General features: G+C 44.2%; 2 protein-coding genes across 8 annotated transcripts in view; both read left to right on the top strand.

The window, feature by feature from the left end:
• Nucleotides 1-14,619, top strand: part of LOC120893760 (neuroligin-3) — an 85,361-nt gene extending 70,742 nt beyond the window's left edge. For 6 of the 7 annotated variants that reach the window (XM_040295841.1, XM_040295843.1, XM_040295844.1 and 3 more), the window contains one exon: nt 7,654-10,034. In XM_040295841.1, coding sequence (XP_040151775.1) covers nt 7,654-7,961 — 308 coding nt within the window. In that variant the 3' untranslated portion in view covers nt 7,962-10,034. Of the gene's footprint in view, nt 1-7,653; nt 10,035-14,606 lie in introns of those variants that run through there. The other variant, XR_005738151.1, reaches the window with a different exon arrangement.
• LOC120893761 (probable ATP-dependent RNA helicase DDX46) lies at nt 10,642-11,591 on the top strand. Its single transcript, XM_040295848.1, has 2 exons — nt 10,642-10,877; nt 10,960-11,591. The coding sequence occupies exons 1-2, from the start codon at nt 10,851-10,853 to the stop codon at nt 11,383-11,385; spliced, it is 453 nt and encodes a 150-aa protein (XP_040151782.1). The 5' UTR covers nt 10,642-10,850; the 3' UTR covers nt 11,386-11,591.
• Nucleotides 14,620-20,693: the final 6,074 nt, after the last annotated feature.

The following is a 20,693-nucleotide window of genomic DNA, read 5'->3' on the forward strand; positions in this document are numbered from 1 at the left end:
TAAGATGTAGCCTCTTGAAGATGAATTGTTTCTTTAAGATGAATATTTTGACGGTCCCTTCGTATTCCATACATTTTATGTTTCTCCAAGATGAACATCGCCCTAAGACGAATATCCTTCTACCTGCATATGCGATTTGGCAGCCGGAATTCTCTAAGATGATTTTTTAGATGATGTTTCATAATAACATTGGTCAAAGGGTGCCATGTCTTTCTTATGGTTTCTTGGATACCTCATAGCAACACCTTTACTAGTTTCCCTCAACATGAATATCTCTCTAAGCTAACGGTCCCTTGAAGATTCACCTTAGAGAGATTTCACTGTACATCGAATCTTGTTTAAAATAGTCACTTTATTTACAAGGCAAAATATTTGAAGTAATTGATTTTATCGAAAAATGGCAATTGATTGAACTAAGTTTAACGAAACGTTTTCAAATCCGCTTAGCGCCGCTTCTAAGCCGGTCAGTTCATTTGGTGATGTATCTTCGTTAAAAAAACGCGTAAATACAAGAACTGTGTTACGGTTTCTGAATATATTGTTACAAAATACCACGTGCATACAAATTACTGCGCTTTTTTCAAAAGGTACTAAAAATCCGAACGCACCCCAAGTTGTCCAGTACTGGGCGTTCTGTTTGTGCGGTAGTGCACGTGAACGATTTATACATGGCGCACCCTGCAGAGGCGCGCACTCCAAACATGTTTGAATGCATTTTTGTCGCATTTGAGGTTAAATTCAGATTTTTTTTACTGCTTTTTGGACACAAGTAAAAAAAGGTTTAGAGAAAACAAATGGAAGATATACAAAAGTATGTATATTTTTTAATTCATCACCAAAGTTGAAAAATGTTACTGTTAGTTCAAATTTATGCAGTGTGCAATGAAAAGTTGTTCTAGAAAAGCAGAGAATTGTTCTCCTTTATTTTTCATAAAAATATTTATGCAAATATCATAAATAGGTAAAATTTTGCGAAAATAGGACAAAAAATAGTAAAAAAACAAGTTTGGAAAGATTTTTCATCTGTGACCAGCAATAACTTGTGAAGTTCAAATAATAAAGTTATAATGTAACATATTTTTCTTAACTAACTATTTAAAATTTCTCCCGTCCTTGCTCCGTGTGCACTGGCACTAAACAGTACGCGATACTATAGTAAACCCAGATTACGCAAAGATCGTTTAATTTTCATTGGTTCTTCGTTAGATGGGCCCTCATAAATTGCATTGCCTGCCAAACTACGATTTAGATTTGACAGAAAGAAGCATCGACACTAGTGAACTCGTACTGTGTTACATCTAAAGGGAAAACATCCCTGCATTAGGATAGCTAACGAAATGCCATTGACTCGTAGCGCAAAAGCTCTATGAATAAACCTTGGTCACGGATCAAGAGCATAGAAATAATAGGTTTTTTTTGGTAGAAAAAACGGTTCTTATTCTTCTTCTTCTTTTGGCTTAACAACCGTTGTCAGTCAAGACCTGCTTGTACCACTTGTCGGGGTTGGCTTTCAGTGACTTATGGATTATTCGCCATAGCAGGATAGTCAGTCCTACGTATGGCGACACGGTCTATTTGGGGCTTGAACCCATCACGGGCATGTTGTTAAGTCGTACAAATTAACGACTGTACTACGAGACTGGCTACCGAAAAAACGATTACAATGAATCAAATCTCATTCAAGATTTCTCGTGGAGTGTTACTTTTAAGGTAGAATATTGAATATTGAAACCCCCAACGTTTCGGGAATAAAGACCACCATCGTCCATTTTTTATTATTATCATTTCGGTAATCAATTCTGGATCACCTTTCTTGTTTTTTGTATTGTTGCCGTTGGTCAGCATGCGCCCCCAACCCAACCAGACGGCGACAATGGCTGTCAACCCATTTTAAACTCCCGCCAAAAGCAGTGTCGCCTTTAATCTTGATTGATGGCGGGCATCCGCAGGAAAAGCCACCGCGCATTAACGCTCGCCACACACCCGCTGTTCATCGTTTACCCATTCATCGCATTGTATTGCAATAAACATACGTCCATCATGATGTTCATCCGCTGCCGGTCAATAAGTCCCACGACGGAGGGTCGGTTTCGCCTCGGTAATGCCAACGTGTACAACGGGTGCAACGATGGCCACCCGGAGGGGGAACCAGAACAAAACCACTTAACAGGCATTCATTCAGTTTCACCTCATCTCTCTCCTCCCTCCCCTAGTTTTGCAACTATTTATTTACAACAATACTCCATCGTCAAACAGCGACCGATCAGCACACCGGACGCGGACGGGTTGGCGAGAAGCGCAGCAGGACCTCTTCCCCTTTTACATACACATCTTTTCAAGCCAACCAAACACCCCCTGCCGGGCGGGCACCAAAAGGCATTCCGTGGCACCGCCCAGGTTGTTACTGAATCGCTGAACGCTTTTAGCGCGCGTTAAACAATCCACCCGTGAACCCGACCAGGGGGGATGGGAATCAAATTAAACCTCGCTTACAACACGCATACACGCGGTGTGCTCCACTTTTCAAACGCATCCAACCATCAAAAAGGGGTGGCAAAACTACAAAAAGAAACACTCCTCCCCATGTTCTCTTCCCCGCACCCGGAGTTTCCGCTTTCCGAGCGGGCGCGCGCACGCACACACAAAACGGTGGAAATGATGATGGAACGCCATTTGTTAAGACGATTATTTTCAATCAATTATTCGCAATAATACACATTTCGGGGTCTTTCGCGGGGGAGAGAGGACGTAAGCAAGATGGTGTCACTGTCGTCACGCGAGAACGCCAGAAAACACACACACGCACACATTGACCCGTTTCACAGAGCCACCCTACCACCACCACCACCACCCGAAGGCTTTATCAAATAACTATTTCCGTATAATTAAAGCTTCACAGTTGCACACCGTCGCAGGGCCACACATACACGCGCATTCGCCCTCTTGCAAGCAGAAGAAGCAACATGGGCACGAACGTGAGGGCAAAGGGGAAGGGAAGCAATGGCAGGAAATCCTTAAACGATGCCGCTTCCGCTTCCGGCCGCTTTTCCGGCGACCGCGAAAGATAAAGTGATTAGCGAATGGTTGCGCCGCACCGTTACCGGAAGCGCACGGGGAAGCTCGCGCAAAAGGCAAATTAAATACATCCTCTACGTTTTCCACGCTCCACTCCTCCCTCCCGTCCCCCCCCCCTCTTTCCATGGTACCCTCTACTCCTTGACCCCTTCATTCCTTTGCCCCGTTCCCCGGGGCCGATTGCCGGTTGAAGAGCATTAGCGAAAGAGTGGCCCCGTTTTGCACCACACGGCAGGCGTACTGCTGCTGCTGCTGGTGCTGCCACGCGACATGACAGCAATTTTTAGAAGTGGGTTTTGCCAACCCAACCAACCAGCCCACCCACCCACCACCTTCGCATTCCGAATTTCTCTTTTTCTCTCTGCCCCCTTTCACCCTCAGGGCGGAGTTGGAAAAACAAAAATAAAACACTTGCTCGACATCGGCGTGCCCTGAGTGTGTATGTGTGTGTGGGGGGGAGAGGGGGTGAAGGCCGGGGGTGGGGGGGAGTTGAGGTTAGCGTTGGCAGTACCAGCACTTGGCGGCTAGCTCGTAGCAATTTTAAGCACACATAATTTCCTTTTCCCCAAAGCAAAGCGCTTCGACTAAACGATGGAAGGAGATTCGAAAAAACATCCACACACACACACACACACATACAAAACACAACAACCACAAACATACACACACACATACAAACAAGTCATACGCGAACGCTGGTAAGCCATGGGAAATACAACACCCCTCCCCTCCTGCTCACCTATCACCTTCTTTCTCTACACCCTTTTGACTGAGCTTTGGGGATTAAGCTCGCGCAAAAGTCTCGAGGGCTTTCTGGTGGTTCCATTGGGTGTGTGGCGCAACGGAATGGTTCAATGTGGGTGTGTGTGTGTGTGTGATATCCCGACAAATGTCACCCTGCGCTCCTCTTCCACCTTTTTTTCTTCTTTGCTGTTGTTGTTGTTGTGCGAATTATGATTCTCCTTACCACCCAGCCACTCACACACACACACACGTACAATAACGCGTAATAGCTCTAGAAGCGCAATGGTAGGGAAGGAAGAGAGGGAAAGAGAGGGAGACAGAGAGAGGTTTGGTTTTGTTTTAAATACTTCTCGAGCGATAAAATCGAGACACTCGAGGCAATTCGTACGCTTCCGATGGGTTTCGCGTGAATAAGACATACACACACACATACACACACACATGAAAGGAGCAAATGGAGAGGCTGCAAACTTGTTAGCTTTAAGTGCATGCGATGATCTGCGTGGATTTACGTGGGTGACAAACTCTCCATTCCACTACTTAGAGCGCTTTGGAAAGAAAAGTTCACAAAACATGCATTTGTTTCGGCAGTGGTACATACATTACACATGAAACATTATACCCTAAAATGCCTCTCATTTTCACAGCTGTTTTCCCGAAACGAGTGCTGCTTCATCACAAGGGAATGCTTCATCACAAGCGTTCGGGATTATTTTTTGTTTTCAAATCGGCTTTGCCTTTAAAATAAATAAAACATTCCAAAGTCGCTATTGCGTTTGTGTTCGGCAAATGTATATGACTTCCCACCAAAGAGGCCGGTTGGTTGGATTACTGCTAATGGGATTTCAATGGGTGCGCCGTAGCAGATGCACTGAGTATGAGTTGTATAATAACTTAGTGGCTGATTGAGCTAAAAACACCAAACAGTGAATCCCCTTTGTTTATGACCAGACCATCTGCAACTGATCATGTTAGCACACATTTGTATGACTTGCTAAAACATTGCTGTTTCTCAAATCATACCTACTGTTACGAGCCGAGCTTCTCCGGCAGGCCACGCGAAGGGTTGGCCCTCAGCAAGGTTCGTAGCAAGGGTAGAAACAAGCAGCGGACTTTTGGACAGAGTCTTTGACACTTTGCCCACTAACCAGTCCTTCCCGCTAGCTGCTTCTGATTCAAAGGTTGGAAAGTCTATGCAGTCGGAAGGGAGTGTTTTGCTAGGAAATCCAGAGGCTCTGTCCTATTTAGCATGTTGGAATTAATGGTGCTAACTTTAAGAACTTTTGCGATTGAATATCTTTTTAATGAAAACATGGTCTACTTTTATTTTGAATTTTAATTTTGTTAGGGTTTACATACAATTCTTACTGTGACGTGGAATAATTTGGAAGGATAATCCAATGGTTACTTGGATTAGATGAAGCAAACTGGTGAAGGAGGAAATTTATAATCGCGTGTGTAACTGCTTTGAAAGGGCGAAATATCTGACAAGGTACAGTTAAAGGGTTGGGGGAGATACAACAATCGCTTTCGAAATTCACTTAAAAAGAATATCTTCTTAAGCAGAACATTGCCTATTATTGGAACAAATGATGAATTGTTGACGGAAAATTAACGAAATTGATTTGATATTGAAGTTATGCGTTGCGATTTTGTACACATTATTATTTGTTTACATTACACACTAGCTGGCTGCTGTGATGCGTTATCTGACAGATATTTCATCTGTCAAATAGTTCATTTCGCTGTATATTGCCCCTCGTGTGGCTGCGCGGTAACACCTATCATCATATAGTAGATAGTCAACCGAGTGATTCGGGTAACACATGTTATTGGAAATTATTATACAGCTTATATATTTGGACCGGTATCGTGGTACAGTCGTTAACTCGTACGACTTAACAACATGCCCATCATGAGTTCAAGCCCCGATTGGATCGTACTCCCATACGTAGGACTGACTATTTTGGTATGCAGTATCTTCAATATCAATATCAATCTTCAAAATCAATAAGTCACTGAAATCCACACTTATTAGTGGTACAAGCAGACCTTGGCCGTCAACGTTTGTTGTGCCAAAGAAGAAGAAGAACAAGAAGAAGAAGAAGTGTCTATATCATATCATAAGAACTTGTCTGCACCCTTTCTGTTCATGTGTAGTATGTTTGCAATCAAATGCATCAAATGGAAATGATTCAAAATTATTTCACACTGTAAGAAATACGACGTAAGGATAAGGACCAAAAAAGTGCATTTGTACCAATAAATCGGATGGATAAATAATTACATTATTGAAACCTGTCATTGTTGACGATGCTTTTCCAAAGTGCATTAATCAAATGAATGGTTTTAATTAACTGCTTCCTCGATCGTTACGTTCCATTAACAGAGCATCATAGTAACGTAAACCTTTACTGTAAACAATAGTGAAAAATGGTTATAACAAGATGACAAACATGCGATGAAATGTAATTTGAGCAGTCCTATAACGAAGTAAAATCAATTAACGATTACATTAAATGCATCGTTGCATCGCAAACAAACAAACAATCGCTAACATTGAAAAATCAATCGCGCCAACTAACTACCTTCGAATCAGTTATTACTTACACGATCGAACACACACACTGCCATCCAAAACGCATCCATCCACGAAGTGAAGATAGGAACAGCACAGAGTAAATAAATAAAACATAAAAAGCCAAACAACTAAATACCCACACTGATAGACTAATTAATTACTTTATCGCAAATTTTGTAACACTCCTCGCGCAAACACTATCACCACCCACGGCCACAGCTTCATCATTCCCCACCGGCCGTGCAAACCGCGAAGCGAGATCAATTAATTGATTCAGTTTAATTCGATATGATTTTCCGTCCGACCAAACACAAACACACACACACACACGGAAAGATGGATTATGTGTGTGTGTGTGTGTGTGTGTGTGTGTGTGTGTGTGTGGGCTCCGAACCTCAAAATACTTCATTATTTTGATTGATTTATTGATAAGCGCTCGCGCTGCCCAATTAGTCGTCGGCTGATGGACCAGGTGCAACCGATTCCCACGGCCCCCTCGTGTGGCCTGCTACAATTCGACCGGTCATTTTGGTAGTGCATGGCACACACACACACACACATGGTACGAGTGGCCGACAAACGTTAGCCGACAAACCATGCCCGGGAAAACGTTCCGGCCAATAGAGTAATCGAATTTGATAATTACCAATTAAAGATTATTAAGTTTTCCCAAACACACACACACATGCACACACTCGCACGGTTCGATGCCTGCCCGGGGAGGTGTGTTAATTTTTACTGTTAACCCAATTTACATCCGTCCGGATTAGTTGTAGAGCTTGTTTGTTGTAAACACGGCGGTAACACGGGTTACAAAATTTTCCTATCATGGGTGCTTCCGAGTTCCCCCTTCCCCCTTCCCCCTCCCTCCCCCTTTTTTGATTGGACGCCTTTCTTTCCGCCCTAACGCGGGTGATAGGAGCGGGCTTAATTCGCTGCGTAAACAACTGGTAAAAGCGGTCACCATCGCTAACACGAAACTAATCCCATTCGAATCCAACAGTACCAAAGTACGGCTTGCTGTGTTTTTCCCCCTTTATCAGTCAGCACACACACACACACACAGCACACCTAGCACCAAACACCCGGACCTGACCGAGACCTGACCCGGAACCCGGATTCCGATTCGGCACTCCCCCCCCCCCCCAAAGCCACGTGACTACTAAAACTGTTCTTTCTCCATTGCTCCCTTCCCTCGCACTGTTCTTCTCTTCCCCCTCCCGTTGTGTCATTATGTTCGATTGCTTTTCTAGATGTGCAACAAATTAAATTACCACCAAACGGGACCGCCATCGGCATCCACATGCGGGCGGCCCAGACCTGCTCGAGCGGCTCGCCGGAAAACCGTCCCCCGCTGCATACGGCACACTCCCACCATCACTCCCACCACGGTCAGCACGGGCAGCAGCTTCAGCAGCAGCAGCATCAGCAGCAGCAACAACAACAACAGCAACAACAACAACATCAAGATAGTTTAACACAATTAAAATCCCAAAATCTCAAGAACAGCGGCTGCCCCCCGCAGCTGCCCCATGCCGCGATGAGCGAAATGCGGGTCTGATTGCATACCGATTGCGGTGATTTGGTTTGAGACGGTGACGGTGATGCCAGATAGTGTGGCATTGTGGCCAACTAAAAGCAGCCCCTGTTCCCTTCCCTCTTCTTCTCATTCCTCCCACCCCCCTCCACCCGGTAAAGTGGACCGAATCGATCAAAATGGATCGTCTTCGTTCTTCCAACTGGCACATGTTAATGTTGTGTGCTCTAAAGCTCGCTCGCCACCGCGCTAAACATGTCACGGGCTAAGGGATTAACATAATTCAGTGCTTTTGGGGTGGGGGGGGGAGGGGAAGGGGTGTGCAGATGGCACACTGATATCGGCGCGTCAATCAATCAGCGTTAGGCGCTTAGCGAGAGCGAGCGTTCCTTTGGACTCTATTCAATCAACCGACGAGATAATCGATTTCCCAGAAAAACCTCCCATGATTACTTACTCTAATTGAGTTTTGTTTCGGTAGCGATTGGTGTGTACATTGGTGTGTGCGTGTGTGCGTGTTAAACTCTTTTCTTAAGTGTGTTGATACATCGCGTACGTTTGCAAATACGCCAAACCGGTTTGCTGGGAATGGGAAAACTACTTCTCAACAAACGTTTCACCGCGCAAACAAGCATAACACAACCTCGCCAATCAAAACAACCTTTTGCAAACGTTTTTCCCCGTTTTGGTAAACTTTGTATTAACTTTGCCCATTTTCCAACGCGCTCGATCGAATCGAATTGGAATCGAGTTTTGGTGAGCTCAATTAAACTTGTTTCGCACGTCGTTCTGCGAGGGGGGAGGGATGGGGGGGGGCAGATAGGAAGCAGTTTAAGCTTAACAAACACACACATACACTTGAACGGTTAACAAGTGCCAATGGAATGGTTCCCCATATTAGTTACTGCTTTATTGAGAGTTGCGACAAAGAGTTTCATGTTTTTATGTTCGAATGATGCTTAAAAACTATTCGTTTCAGCAAACCACACTGCGGAAAGTGAGCTGCAAAAACACCTTAAAAAAACAACAATTAACGCGCATTTACAAACATCAATGCGCAAAACCGAACCAATGTAGCAATAGCATTAAACACCCAACATATCTGATGAAGGTATCAAATAGCATCACACGTCCAATTGAGCACCTTGTAAAGTGGCTGCCGTAAACGCTGATAAAAAGTTCCCGTTTTAGTTACACTTTGTTTTGCCTTCCAGCAAACACACACAGCAAACTGTTGTTATGCTTCCATGCTGTGTTTAAAATGCATCCAACGATCTAACTTCCGCCCTAACTTCCATCTGCTGTCGTCCTTTGACAATGTTTGAAAGTGCCGTAACAAAACACGTGCAAAATCACATGCAATCAGAATCGAACCGCGCAACTCGTGGTTGTACGCAGAAGGGAACAGCGCTTTTGAAAGTTGAGAGAGAGAGAGAGAGAGAGTGGAAAAAAGCGCTGCAAGCACTGCACGGCTCTATATGGGTTTTGCAACATTGTAAAGCTGGGTGTAAAATGTTGTAACGAACAAAAACAAACACACAAAAAACCAACTGTACATTGTAACGCTTTAGGGTAGCAGTTCAATTACCATTCATCCACAAAACCGCCCGGCACAACGGATGGGACAGCACACAGAGAAGAGGAAACTAAGTGGACAACCTCCGCTCAGCACTGAACCGCATTCAATAAGCGCGTTGATAATTGATTGATTGCTAGGATTAGGATAATAATATAATAATTAATAAAAAACAGAATTATACGTTCCAATCATTACGCAAACACTTGCAAGGGATGAATGTTTAGCTTCACTGTTCCTCGTTTATGTAGCGGTGCGTGTGCGAGTGTTTTCGTGAACCTGCGTCAGCATTGGTTGTTGATCATCTGTAAAAATAAGAAACCACTGTAATGACCCCGTTCAGCACGCATCAGCGACAATGTTCAGTGTTACTTCCAGTGACGTTTTACACATAAACACACACACATAATTATCGCGGGGGGGGGGGGGATTGGGGACATTGCATTAATCGCGCACGAACGAACTCGTACACTGTAAGCTACCGTCTAGACATGGGAGTATAAGACTTTTAAGGAAACACACACACACACACACACACACACACACACACACACACACACACACACACACACACACACACACACACACACACACACACTAATAGATATCGACCGATGAGCCCGATGACAGATAGGATATTTAAAAAAAAAAACACACTAAGGTAAGACCGTGCACCCACAACCATTTAGAAACAAAAATCGTTTAACATAAAGGCACGAATGCAGCCCGTTTGCGTTTTGCGCAGCATTTATGCATCGTGTGCTAGAGTGGATGAACCCGAGGAGAAGAGGGTTGAGTGAATGGTGGTTTTTGTAAAATACGATTGTAATTAGGTATGTAATACACGAGAAACGATACCAGAAAGTCAAGATTCGAATAAACAATATAAAGAGAACATTCTTCGTTGAAGAGGCTTACCGATGATGTGCACATCCGAAGGGAAAAGGTCTTTTTTTTATTTTTGGGAAGTCTTCAGCGGTACCACGCCATGTAACGAATTGAGCTTGGTTCCAATTCAAATTGCATCATAGTGTGCAACGCTTTCAACAGCGTGTCGGGTGCGTTTGCCGAAGCCTCACCCACTGTTTGGTAGGTTCAGTTGGGTTTTTTTAATCACAGCACACATTGCCAACACAATACTGGCGGCCTTGCCGAAGCACACGCTCATTACGAAGGAAGCTGTTAGCTGGTACGGATCGCTTTACTTTGTCTCCGTTCGTGCACTTCATAGTGCAACTCCTTCCCGGAACCTGGCGAGCAACGAAGAGGAGCACCGTCAGTCTTCTGCCCTGTCCGAGCATTTGGTGCACCATTTTTTGCACACTTTCGAAACGAGCATGGATCCGGTAATTGAAGACTTGGATGTAAGTATTGCCACTGCCCGCCCCGAATGGGTTTCCCCCATAATTGACCCCCTCGATTTTCGCTCCACCCCGATTCCGCCAGGCCCATCTGCCCGATCAGCATCCAGCGTCGGGCATGTTTTCGTTTCCGAGCGACGCGCTTGCCAGCATGACGACGGCGGCGGCAAGCGCACCCTACCGGCAGACGGCGAAAGCACCGCACGATGCGGGCGGCGCACCAATGCGGCGAGGTCGCTCCCGGGGCGGCCGCTCGCAGTCGCGCGGCCGTCGCATGGCAATGAAGCCAGCCCAGGAGCAGCATCAGCAGCACGAACAGCCGTCGAGCCCGTCGCCTGCGCGCCGTGGACGCAGGAGCCGCTCCCGGTCGACCGCGGCGCCGCACAAGCCCTCCCGCAGCCAGTCGAGGCGCCGGAGCCGCAGCCGGGCCCGCTCTCGGTCCCGGTCCCGCACCGCTCGCAAACGATCGCAGAGCGGTGGCCGACGTACCAGCCGCTCCCGCCGTCGCTAGGTGTCGCTGGATGGAAGAATTCGCAACAACGACAACAACGGTGTTTCGGTACGCTCTTCATTTCGGTCGTCTCGTTTGTGTGTGAGTGCTTGGATCAGGGAGGTTTTTTTTTACGTTTTTGGTTGTTGCTAGCATCCACAACAAGCTTCGAAGGTGGGCTAAATTGAAACCACTGTGCTTTACGCGCTCCAAACTTTATCGGTAAATTTTCAATCACTGTACAAATACATTGAATATATTTTGGATAACAGTTTAAAAAGGCATTGCCGTGTCCTTCATTCATTTCCTCCCAACATCTCGCGCTCTTTCTCACTCATCATGCAGCACATGCAAACTTTTAGTAAACATGGGAACCTTTGCCTCTCGGTGCGCTTGTGTGGTGGAGCAGCCAAAAAGTGCAGAAGCAAAAAGAAAAAAAAAACCGAGCGAAGCGTGTTTCACATTGTTCACATTTTAATACCTCGAATAATGCTCGGCATCTCTGACCGGAAGCGCTGGTGGCGGTGTCGGTGGACGTCGTGGCGCTCTGGCCGGTCGGGTGGGCGTTTGCATGCCTGCGTGTTCGCGCCGGGAACGTTCGCGCTTTTGGGGTGCAGATTTGCATAACGAGAAACGAACACGAGCGGAAGGAAGAAAGCGAGAGCAAAAAACAACCTCTCCTGTCCAGCCCGAGGGAAACCCCGAGCTTCCCGCAGCCTTCGTCGATTGGGTGCACTTTTCTCTTACGCTCTTGCTTTCTCTCTCTCTCTCTCACACACACACGGTCTTTTTTTGCTGCCCTCCTGCCCTCGACCTCCTGCCGGCAAAAGTTCCTGCATCGCGCTACGGTAGTAGTTGTAGTAGTAATCCATGAATAAAACATTCACCCGTTTGAAGCTTGCCAGTCGTCTGCCCCACCACCACCAGTGCATCGTTTTGAGTGAGAGTGATATGATAAAATCATGTACAACGACTGGTACTACCGTGTGCGATGACTCGGTCGGTTGGAGTGGAGGAGGAGTGGGCGAACGCGAAACAGGAAGGTTAAGACGGGGATACGATTCCGTTTCGGGCTGATGCTCATTCGCTTCGAAAATGGTGTGGACCACACGACCAACGCCGTTGATGATGATAATCTTCAGGGGCTGGGAGGGGGGAGGGGCAGTGAAATGGAGCACAAGTGAGGGAGGGAGAGGAAGGCCTGCTTGCAAAACAAAAAACCCAGTGGAAGCCAACATCATCGACCCGGGGATCGCTTTCTGCCTTTAAGTATTCCGTTTTCGTTTCGCATGCAAGTGGTGCTGGTGTTCGGAGGGGTGGGGGAGGGGAGAGGTAGGGAGGCAGTCACATCCATCCAGCTTCTCGGGGCGTTTGCTTGTGTGTGTCTGTGCTACTTCACTTTGAAGGATCCGGGGGCCTAATCCCGAACGAAAGAAGGGACAGCAGTGGGCGAAGATCATTGCACAAGCGGCGCTGTCTGTGAGTGTGTGTGTGCGTGGGGTGGAGGGAATGAGCTTAAATTATCATGAACCTAGGTCTCACCTCGCAAGCGCCCCAATGTTCCTTAAGCCACCTCCAGCCCTCCATCGCCGCCACCTTCCAGCGATGCAAAATAATGAGTTCCGGCTCCCGGATAACGGATCGAAAACGAGTACAAGGGGGGGGGGGGTTGGTAGAGGCTGGGCGCGTGGGGCATGATGCAATATAGCAGCCATTCGGGGCCGGCTGGTCGAAGAAATTATTTTCCCGAAACCTCCTCTCGCCTGCCGGCAAAGCAAGAAGCAGCGCCGCACATTCATGGCTTGCTTGATGTATTCTGCTGCTCCGCGCACGCTTTGCTCTCCATTAGCCCCTGGAGGGGGATGATTGCACGCGACCTTCCGGTGATGGTGCTGGTGGTGGATCTGGAAGGGCTGGGAGGAGAGTAACATTCCACCGCACATTCGTATTGTGCTGGTATTTTTTTTTTTGCCCCCCCTCGCTTTACTCAAAGAGGCGGAAAAGCAAAACAGCAGAAGCAGGCCGCCCGGTTTGAACATTTCCTTTGCGTTGCGCTTGCTTCCGTTCTGTTTTCCGTTTTTCCAACGCGCTGGATCGGTCGTGTAGCTGTGAATGCGTGCTGTGCTTTAATATTTGTGCACGAAAGGAGCGCTTCTCTTTGCTTCGGGTCGTGCAGGCAAAAGGGGGACAAGCCCGATCTTACTGTCTGTTTGTAGGAACGGTCAATGGCCAGGGGTTTTTTTGGAACGAAAGTGGGAGGGAGCAGAAACTGGCCTCGGGATGCAGCTGCGCCTGTATGCTGGTGGGGTTGACCGACTTGTTCACCGCACGTATAATTAGCAGCAAACAAAAGGAAAGGAAGGAAGGACAAAAATGGCATACACACGCATTACACGAAAGCTGAAGTAGCGGAAGCAACAGAAAAAGGGTTATATCTACCGACCGGGAGGATGCACAACGCTAGATCCAAGAGTTGAACTCCGTTTTGCACGTTGCCTATTCTATTAAAGGAGCACTTTTTATTATAATTTTATTCCGTGAGTATAGTAAAGCAAATCGATAACTTTACACCAGCAAATGTAATGCCACTGCGCACGAAAATTCACCGGTTGTGTTTATGGCCCTTCTGCGACCTAGGACGATCCAACCTTCGCACGCTTTTAATTTTGTCCCTCGGTCCACTTCGAGAAATGGGAAAGTTTGGCAACATTACCGACACGGAAGTGAACCGAGTACCGCTTCTCCATGCGGAACCATTGCGCGTGAATGGTACCGGCGTTACCGTCCGCGGACCCGTTGTGTTGAATAATTGAACGGGTTTAAAATTTCCAGCGCACATTAACCATGCATACTTTCCATGCGATGGCCGTCCGTTCCGCTCTCCCCGCACCGGTTCACTCTTTACCCACGGTCGTGCATTAACACATTCTTAACTTGATTGGAACGCTCGGCGGAGGTACTTCTTTTTGTTTTAACCTTCGCACTCACGCACTTGACGCACTTCTTTTAAGCTTGCTTTGATTGTGCAGCGGCAGCGGAATTGATTTTGCAGCGGCACCCACCATTCGGCGAACCGGCGCGCCTTCTTCGATCAAGGATGCGTCCTCGAGCACACCCAATCATTGATTGCTCCACAGGAATGCTCTCACGGGACGGGTCGGGCCGCATTTAGAGCGATTAAATTAAACTTTTATTGCCCCCGGTCCCAGTTGCCAAGGACACCCACCGCTAATAGCTAATAGGAGAGAGAGAGAGCGCAAAAGGTGAAGAAAAGAGAAATAAAATGAAAAAAAAAAACAATTGATCGAGTAATAGAAATCAATTTAGCCGTTGCTGCAGGATTTTATTGCCCTTGCGCCACGTGACTCCCTGCCAACGGGAGCAGGAGGGTCATTTTAATTAATTTAAATACATGCCGCACCAATTCCCAGGCGGGATAAAATGGGGACGTTTCGCGATGGGACCAACATCTCGTCGCATTTACCATTACTGCTTCATTATCGGCCAGCTAAAAAAAAAAAAAACTAAAAATATGTAAATGGCAAAATACTGCACAATGTTCACCATTACAATTATTGCACAAGAGTTATTGGCTCAGGTTTGCCGTATTTTACTTTATTCGAAACAAGCATTTGCTCTTATGAGCTAAACCAGAACCAGCAAACAAAAAAATAAAAAAACACCAACGCCAACACCGTCCTTTGCGCATGCAAGCGGAACCTTGCAAATGCTCACGCATACTCCCCCACGGAGAAATTATTCAGCGCAGTAAAAGAAAAGGCATATTTAGATACGCTTTTTGAACGATGGGATGGTTCTTTTTTGTTTGTTTTGTTATTCGTAGCATAAGTAGCAAAGCCCCACCCCATAGAAAGAAACAGAAGCCCTGAAACGGGGAACGAACACACAAAGGCTACGGGTGGAGAAAGCCGCTCCAATCCCACGTTTGCGTGCAGTTTGTTGGTGCGCCAGGCTCTACACCAAACACACACACACGCCCTAGCACATCGTTGCAGGCGCAACCGGAAAGTGCCAAGTAACGCGGTCCAACCGCTCGCGCAACATATTATTTCATTATATTTGCTGTTTGATTTTGCCGCTTCTTTGCGCTACTTTCACACGCGCTGCGTTCATTTTGTTGGGAAGCTTCCTTTTTTGTGTGTGCTATGTGTTTTGTGCTCTTCCTTTTTCTTCGTGTTAGTGTTTTGAGCCCACCGGACGGGACGGGGGGGTTTTTGTTTCGCCTTGCGCTCACCAGGAATAGTAGCGATATTGCGTACACATTATTATTACTACAACAGCCTGCGATGGGGCCTGCGATGGCTTTGGCCCGCGTTCGGGCCCGTTCTGCGTTTCTGCGCTTCTGTCGTCGGCTGTTGGCTCTGCTCTGCACGCGCAATGCTCATAAATATTTAATGATTTATCGTGGCTAATGTTTTTATGTACATGATTTTCTTTCTGTTCTTTTTTACTTTATCTTTTGCCTGATGGTGTTTTTTTCTTTCCCTCTTTGCATGTTTTCATTGCAGTGTTCTTCTTTTTGTACTATTTTCCTTCTTTTTTCGTATGCTTCTGATCCCCTTTCCCCGTTTTTGCGTCGTTCAGGCTGCTTTCGTTGAGCCCATTGATCAAATTGTTTTGTTTTCCTCGCAAATGTACACACACACACACACTTGCTAGCTGTGCTGCTCGACAGCACCCCGAAAACGCTCTATGCCATGCGTATGCGTTGCTTTTGGGTGGAAAAGGATTTTGTTTTTCGCTTCGTCAACTGCGTGAGTCCTTCATTTTGGGGTACACACACACTCAGTTCGATAGACGTAAAAGGACCCTACCTACCTTCGCTCACTCTGTAGCACATTATACATCAAGTAGATTTAAATCAATTTGAGTTGCAAATTTGTCACTTGTTACCATATTTTATACTGCGCGTCGCTGTGTGTCACGCAAATACACACGCCCTTGGCTCGCGGCAGGGCTCGGGGCCCCTTGGGCAGGGTTGGTTAGCTTGTTGTGCCATAAATTGGATCACCTTTTGCTTTCACCACCCGCTATCGACAGCGCACTTATGATGAAAGCACTCTCGCTGTAAACAGAACACTTGCGGAGGGAAAACTTGCTGCACAGCACAACAGCACAACAAGCGAGCAAGCAAAAACGGTTCTCATTCATTAAAATGGTATTATTTCTGCTGAAACGTTTTTTTTTATGTTCACCCTCCTGGTGCTGTAGATGGCCTCATGCAGAGATTCCCCATTGCGGTTACACTCCTTTAACAACCAGCTTCTGTACTGTGGTTCAACAATCGAGCTGCGCCGGCCTCGTTGTTCGTTTTTGCCAGTGTGAGTGTTGACTGGTTTGTTTCTCCATTTTTTTGCTGTTATTGTCGACCGTTTGAAGATGGGCAAAAACTTTTGGGCCCGAGATTTTGGTTTGCAAATAATTAACCACACACACACACACACACATGCAGACAGTCATACAAAAAAGTATTATTTCAGCTGAGCTTCGGTAACGTTACACGTTGGTAGGTTAAAGCTCGAATTCTCGCTGAAGAAGCTGATATGAAGTTCTTTTGGATAGGAACTTGGGTCTTTTTTCAAGCACAGCTCGATGAAATTTACGTACGGTTTTTTGTGAGTTGTTTTGATAGCAAAACATATTTCTAGAGAGATTACACTTGAAATGGATTGTGCTACGTGTAGGTTCGCTGTTCCAGCTTTGCGAGTTCTTATTTAACATTAAAACATAGATTGAAGTGTGTTATTTCGTGTATTTATTCTATAATTCAATGTGTTTTCAACATGTTTGAGGATAAAACAAAGAAATCATTTGTGTTTCCTATTTTCACATTTATTCCTCATTATCTGCGAGCTACATGACCAATTTAAGTGAGATTAGAACTCTTATTCGCATGATTTTAAATTTCCTGACTAAACAAATCATCAAATCTTTTGTTAATATATCTCATTTTATTCGATAAAATCAATAGACAATTATGTTTATGATAACCCGGAGTAAGTTTTAAAAAATATTACTGGGGATCTTTATTTGCGAACTGCTAAACTAAGACTGAAGCTAACTTCTGGATTCGGTGGTATTTAGCTAGGCTGGTGTTTTCGGTGCTGCCAGGTTTGCCGGTCACGTTGTCGTCCACGTTTATGATGATCATGTTGCCTCGGTCCGTCTGAGCATACGACACCACACCTGGTCGTGGGAACCTGCTTCCAGTGGAGTTCCCGTTGGAACCTGACTCCGCGCGTGGAGTAACATCGATGGCTCGCTTGCGACCGTTTTCTTACTCAGCACCTGTATCATAGCGCGTAGCGCATGTGTACATAACTCCTCCCTCCTTAAACGTCGAGCGTCCTCGATCGACTTACCGACGTTTGCAGTGGGATGATGTTGTGAATAGCTTCGGTAGACATTTTCTTCTCTGCATGTTTGGTTTTGTGTTTGTAGATGCAAAATGCAGTTATAAGAAAGCCTGTTAGAACAACAATTAATATCCCTCCTGCAATTGTATGCGTGCGTAAGCGGAGTGTTATTGTATGGAGTTGATGTATGTTACTAATATGCATTGTGTGCAGATCTTGTATACTTGGCTTGTTTAGAGTTATTTCTGTTTTGCTGCCAGTTAAGGGTAGGAAGTAGTCTTCTTGGTCTAACACATCAATATGCGCAGTAAATGTGCTATTTAAGATTTTTACGGTGCAATTGCCGGTTTCAATTAGTGTGGGTACTGCTATTATTTGGCTGTTTGAACATGAATCAATGACTGGCACTCCAAGGGTGGTATCGATTAGAATGACTCCTGGTTTCATTTCTCGTATTATCGTATGCTCGGAGCTCGTGGTGGTGGTACATTTAGATGGATGATTTCTGATGATATTTGAGATACACTCGTCGTTTAGCGGTTGTGGGTTGTTGCAAATCGTGCACTCTTCGTTAACATTGAAAATGGTGTTTTTATGCTTGGTTACAAATTTTACATCCGTCTATTCTTCTATGTCTTCTACAGTTGTACAATGTTATCAATGTTCAGGATAAGATTTACTTGTTCTATTTCAGTTTTTACGATTATTCATTTGATCTGATCTGATCTTTTATCTGATTATTCATTTGATTTTCGATTTTTTTTTTTTTTAGAGTTTGTGTAATTTTGTTCACTGATCTTTCTATTTCGGAATTAATTCTAACTTGAGCGTTAATGTTGGATATGGTTTTGTTTTCTGAATGTTCTAAATTCTGAATGTTCTAAGTGTTTTCTGATCTGCGGTTTCCTGCATTTATTATGCCTCTCTTTTGTTTTCTAGGTCTTATATTTCCTCATTTTTTTTATCAGCTGATAGGATTTTATAGTCTAAGGTGTCCTTAAGATGGTTGGTTAGGCTAATATTATTGGCTAAATTCTGAATATAGTTAAGGTTAGTCTCTATAAATTGTTACTGTTATAAGTTTTGAATTTGTTTTAACTATTTAAAAGGAATTAGTTTTAACTATTATGAGGAAATGAATCATTCCAAATTTCATTTTTAGTTTTTTATAGTATTCAGCTGTGATTTCCGTAAGGATGAGAAAGAATTTAAATGGTATGTTAGGTTTTTCGTTTCCTTTTCAATTTTGATTTATGAATTTTTCTTCCATTTCGGTCTAAAATATTTGTAACTAGGTTATCGAAAACTTTCGTTTCACGATACCTTTCTTCGTGTTTTAAATTATTTCTTTTCCTTTCGAAGATCGTGTCATTGTCTTTGAATAGTTCTGGTTCTTCTCGTGTTTTGTTTAATTTTTCTATGTATTTGGATTTTTTTTTCTTTTTTGTTTTGTGGCATACACTCTATAAAGTTCCTCTTTTTGTTTAATTCTTTCTTGAAGGTCCTCAGGGATAGGATCTTCGTTTTTGAAGCCGAAAAATAGTTCTTTAGGGGATATGTTTGTTTGAGAGTGTATAGAATCATTGTAAATTGAGACTGCCAAATTAATTTTTGAAGTAGTTGATAAATTTTTTGTAGAATCTCGTAGTGAGATTATGTTGTGCAATTCTCTTATTGTTCTATGGGCAATTTCAATTGTTCCATTTGAAGAGGATTGACCAACACTTGTATAATGAGATTCTATATTATTTTCTTCAAGAAATTGTTTGATTGTGGTGGATTTAAACGAACATTCTTGGTCCATCACAAGCAAACAAGGTCTTCCAACGTTAGCGAAGAATTGAGTTAGTGCTTTTAGTATATGTATAGCGTTTCTTGATTGTAAAGGAATCGCCATGGTTAGTCTTGAGAACTTATCGCAAAGGGTTAGAAAATGTTTATCACTAATTATAAAGATGTCCATATGAACGATTTCCAAAGGTTTTTTAGGAGTGGCAGTAATTTGATATTTTTGTTTATATGGGCGTTTTTCATATTTAGCTTTTTGACATATTTTGCAAATGTTAATAAATTTAGTAATTTTAGTTTTCATGTTTGGAAAATAATATTTTCTAGCAATATGTAGTTTGGTCTCAATAATTCCTCTATGGTTTGCATTATGTTGTCGTTCAATAATCAAATCTTGGTCAATTTCATCAGTTACATCTTCTAAAATTGTTTTTGTCCAAAATAGTTTGATCGATTTTGCGCGAGAGAAATAGTTTTTGTAGATAATTTGTAAGTTTTGTAAGATTTTTTCGCTGCAACTAATGCCAGTAACACATTTGGGAGATGCATATTCTTTGATTATGTTGATCAACATAGCTGGTCCAAAAAGAGGCGTTTTTATTGTTATTCTATGATAATTTCCGAAAAGTGTAATTGCTTCTCGAGAATCATTATTATTTTCTTCTAGTATTATTTGATTTCTAAATTCATTTAGTGGTTTTTCAGTTGCTGGGATGAATTCGTCATCATTAGTATCTGCTGAGTGTTGCGTCATAGTGTCAGTATTGTTAGAGGCAGTATTTGCATTTAATTCGGATGTTAAAGCAGGGTTTTCCGTTATGCGGGATAGTGCATCTGCATTGCCATTAAGAGTACCTTTTTATACTTAATTTCAAATTCGAATTCTTCCAAGGCCAGTTTCCAATGAAGAAGTCTTCTATTTAAATCATTTTTCTGTCTTAGCCAAACAAGAGGTTTGTGGTCAGTTCTTATTTCAAAAACTGTTCCGAAAATGTACGGTCGGAAATGCTTTGTTGCCCAAACAATGGCGAGTAGCTCTTTTTCGGTAGCTGAATAGTTGCACTCTGTTTCGTTAAGCGTTCTAGAAGCGTAAGCGATTGGGTGTTCCTTACCATCTTCGAATTTTTGTGAAAGTACAGCGCCAAGGGCGAAGTCACTTGCGTC

This window comes from Anopheles arabiensis, chromosome 2, assembly GCF_016920715.1.
Source record: "Anopheles arabiensis isolate DONGOLA chromosome 2, AaraD3, whole genome shotgun sequence".
Classification (NCBI taxonomy): domain Eukaryota; kingdom Metazoa; phylum Arthropoda; class Insecta; order Diptera; family Culicidae; genus Anopheles; species Anopheles arabiensis.

Coding starts and splice junctions, on each gene's coding strand:
- LOC120893761 (XM_040295848.1), top strand. CDS start 10,851: ATGGATCCGGTAATTGAAGACTTGGAT. Junction 10,878..10,959: donor CGGTAATTGAAGACTTGGAT/GTAAGTATTGCC, acceptor CGATTCCGCCAG/GCCCATCTGCCCGATCAGCA.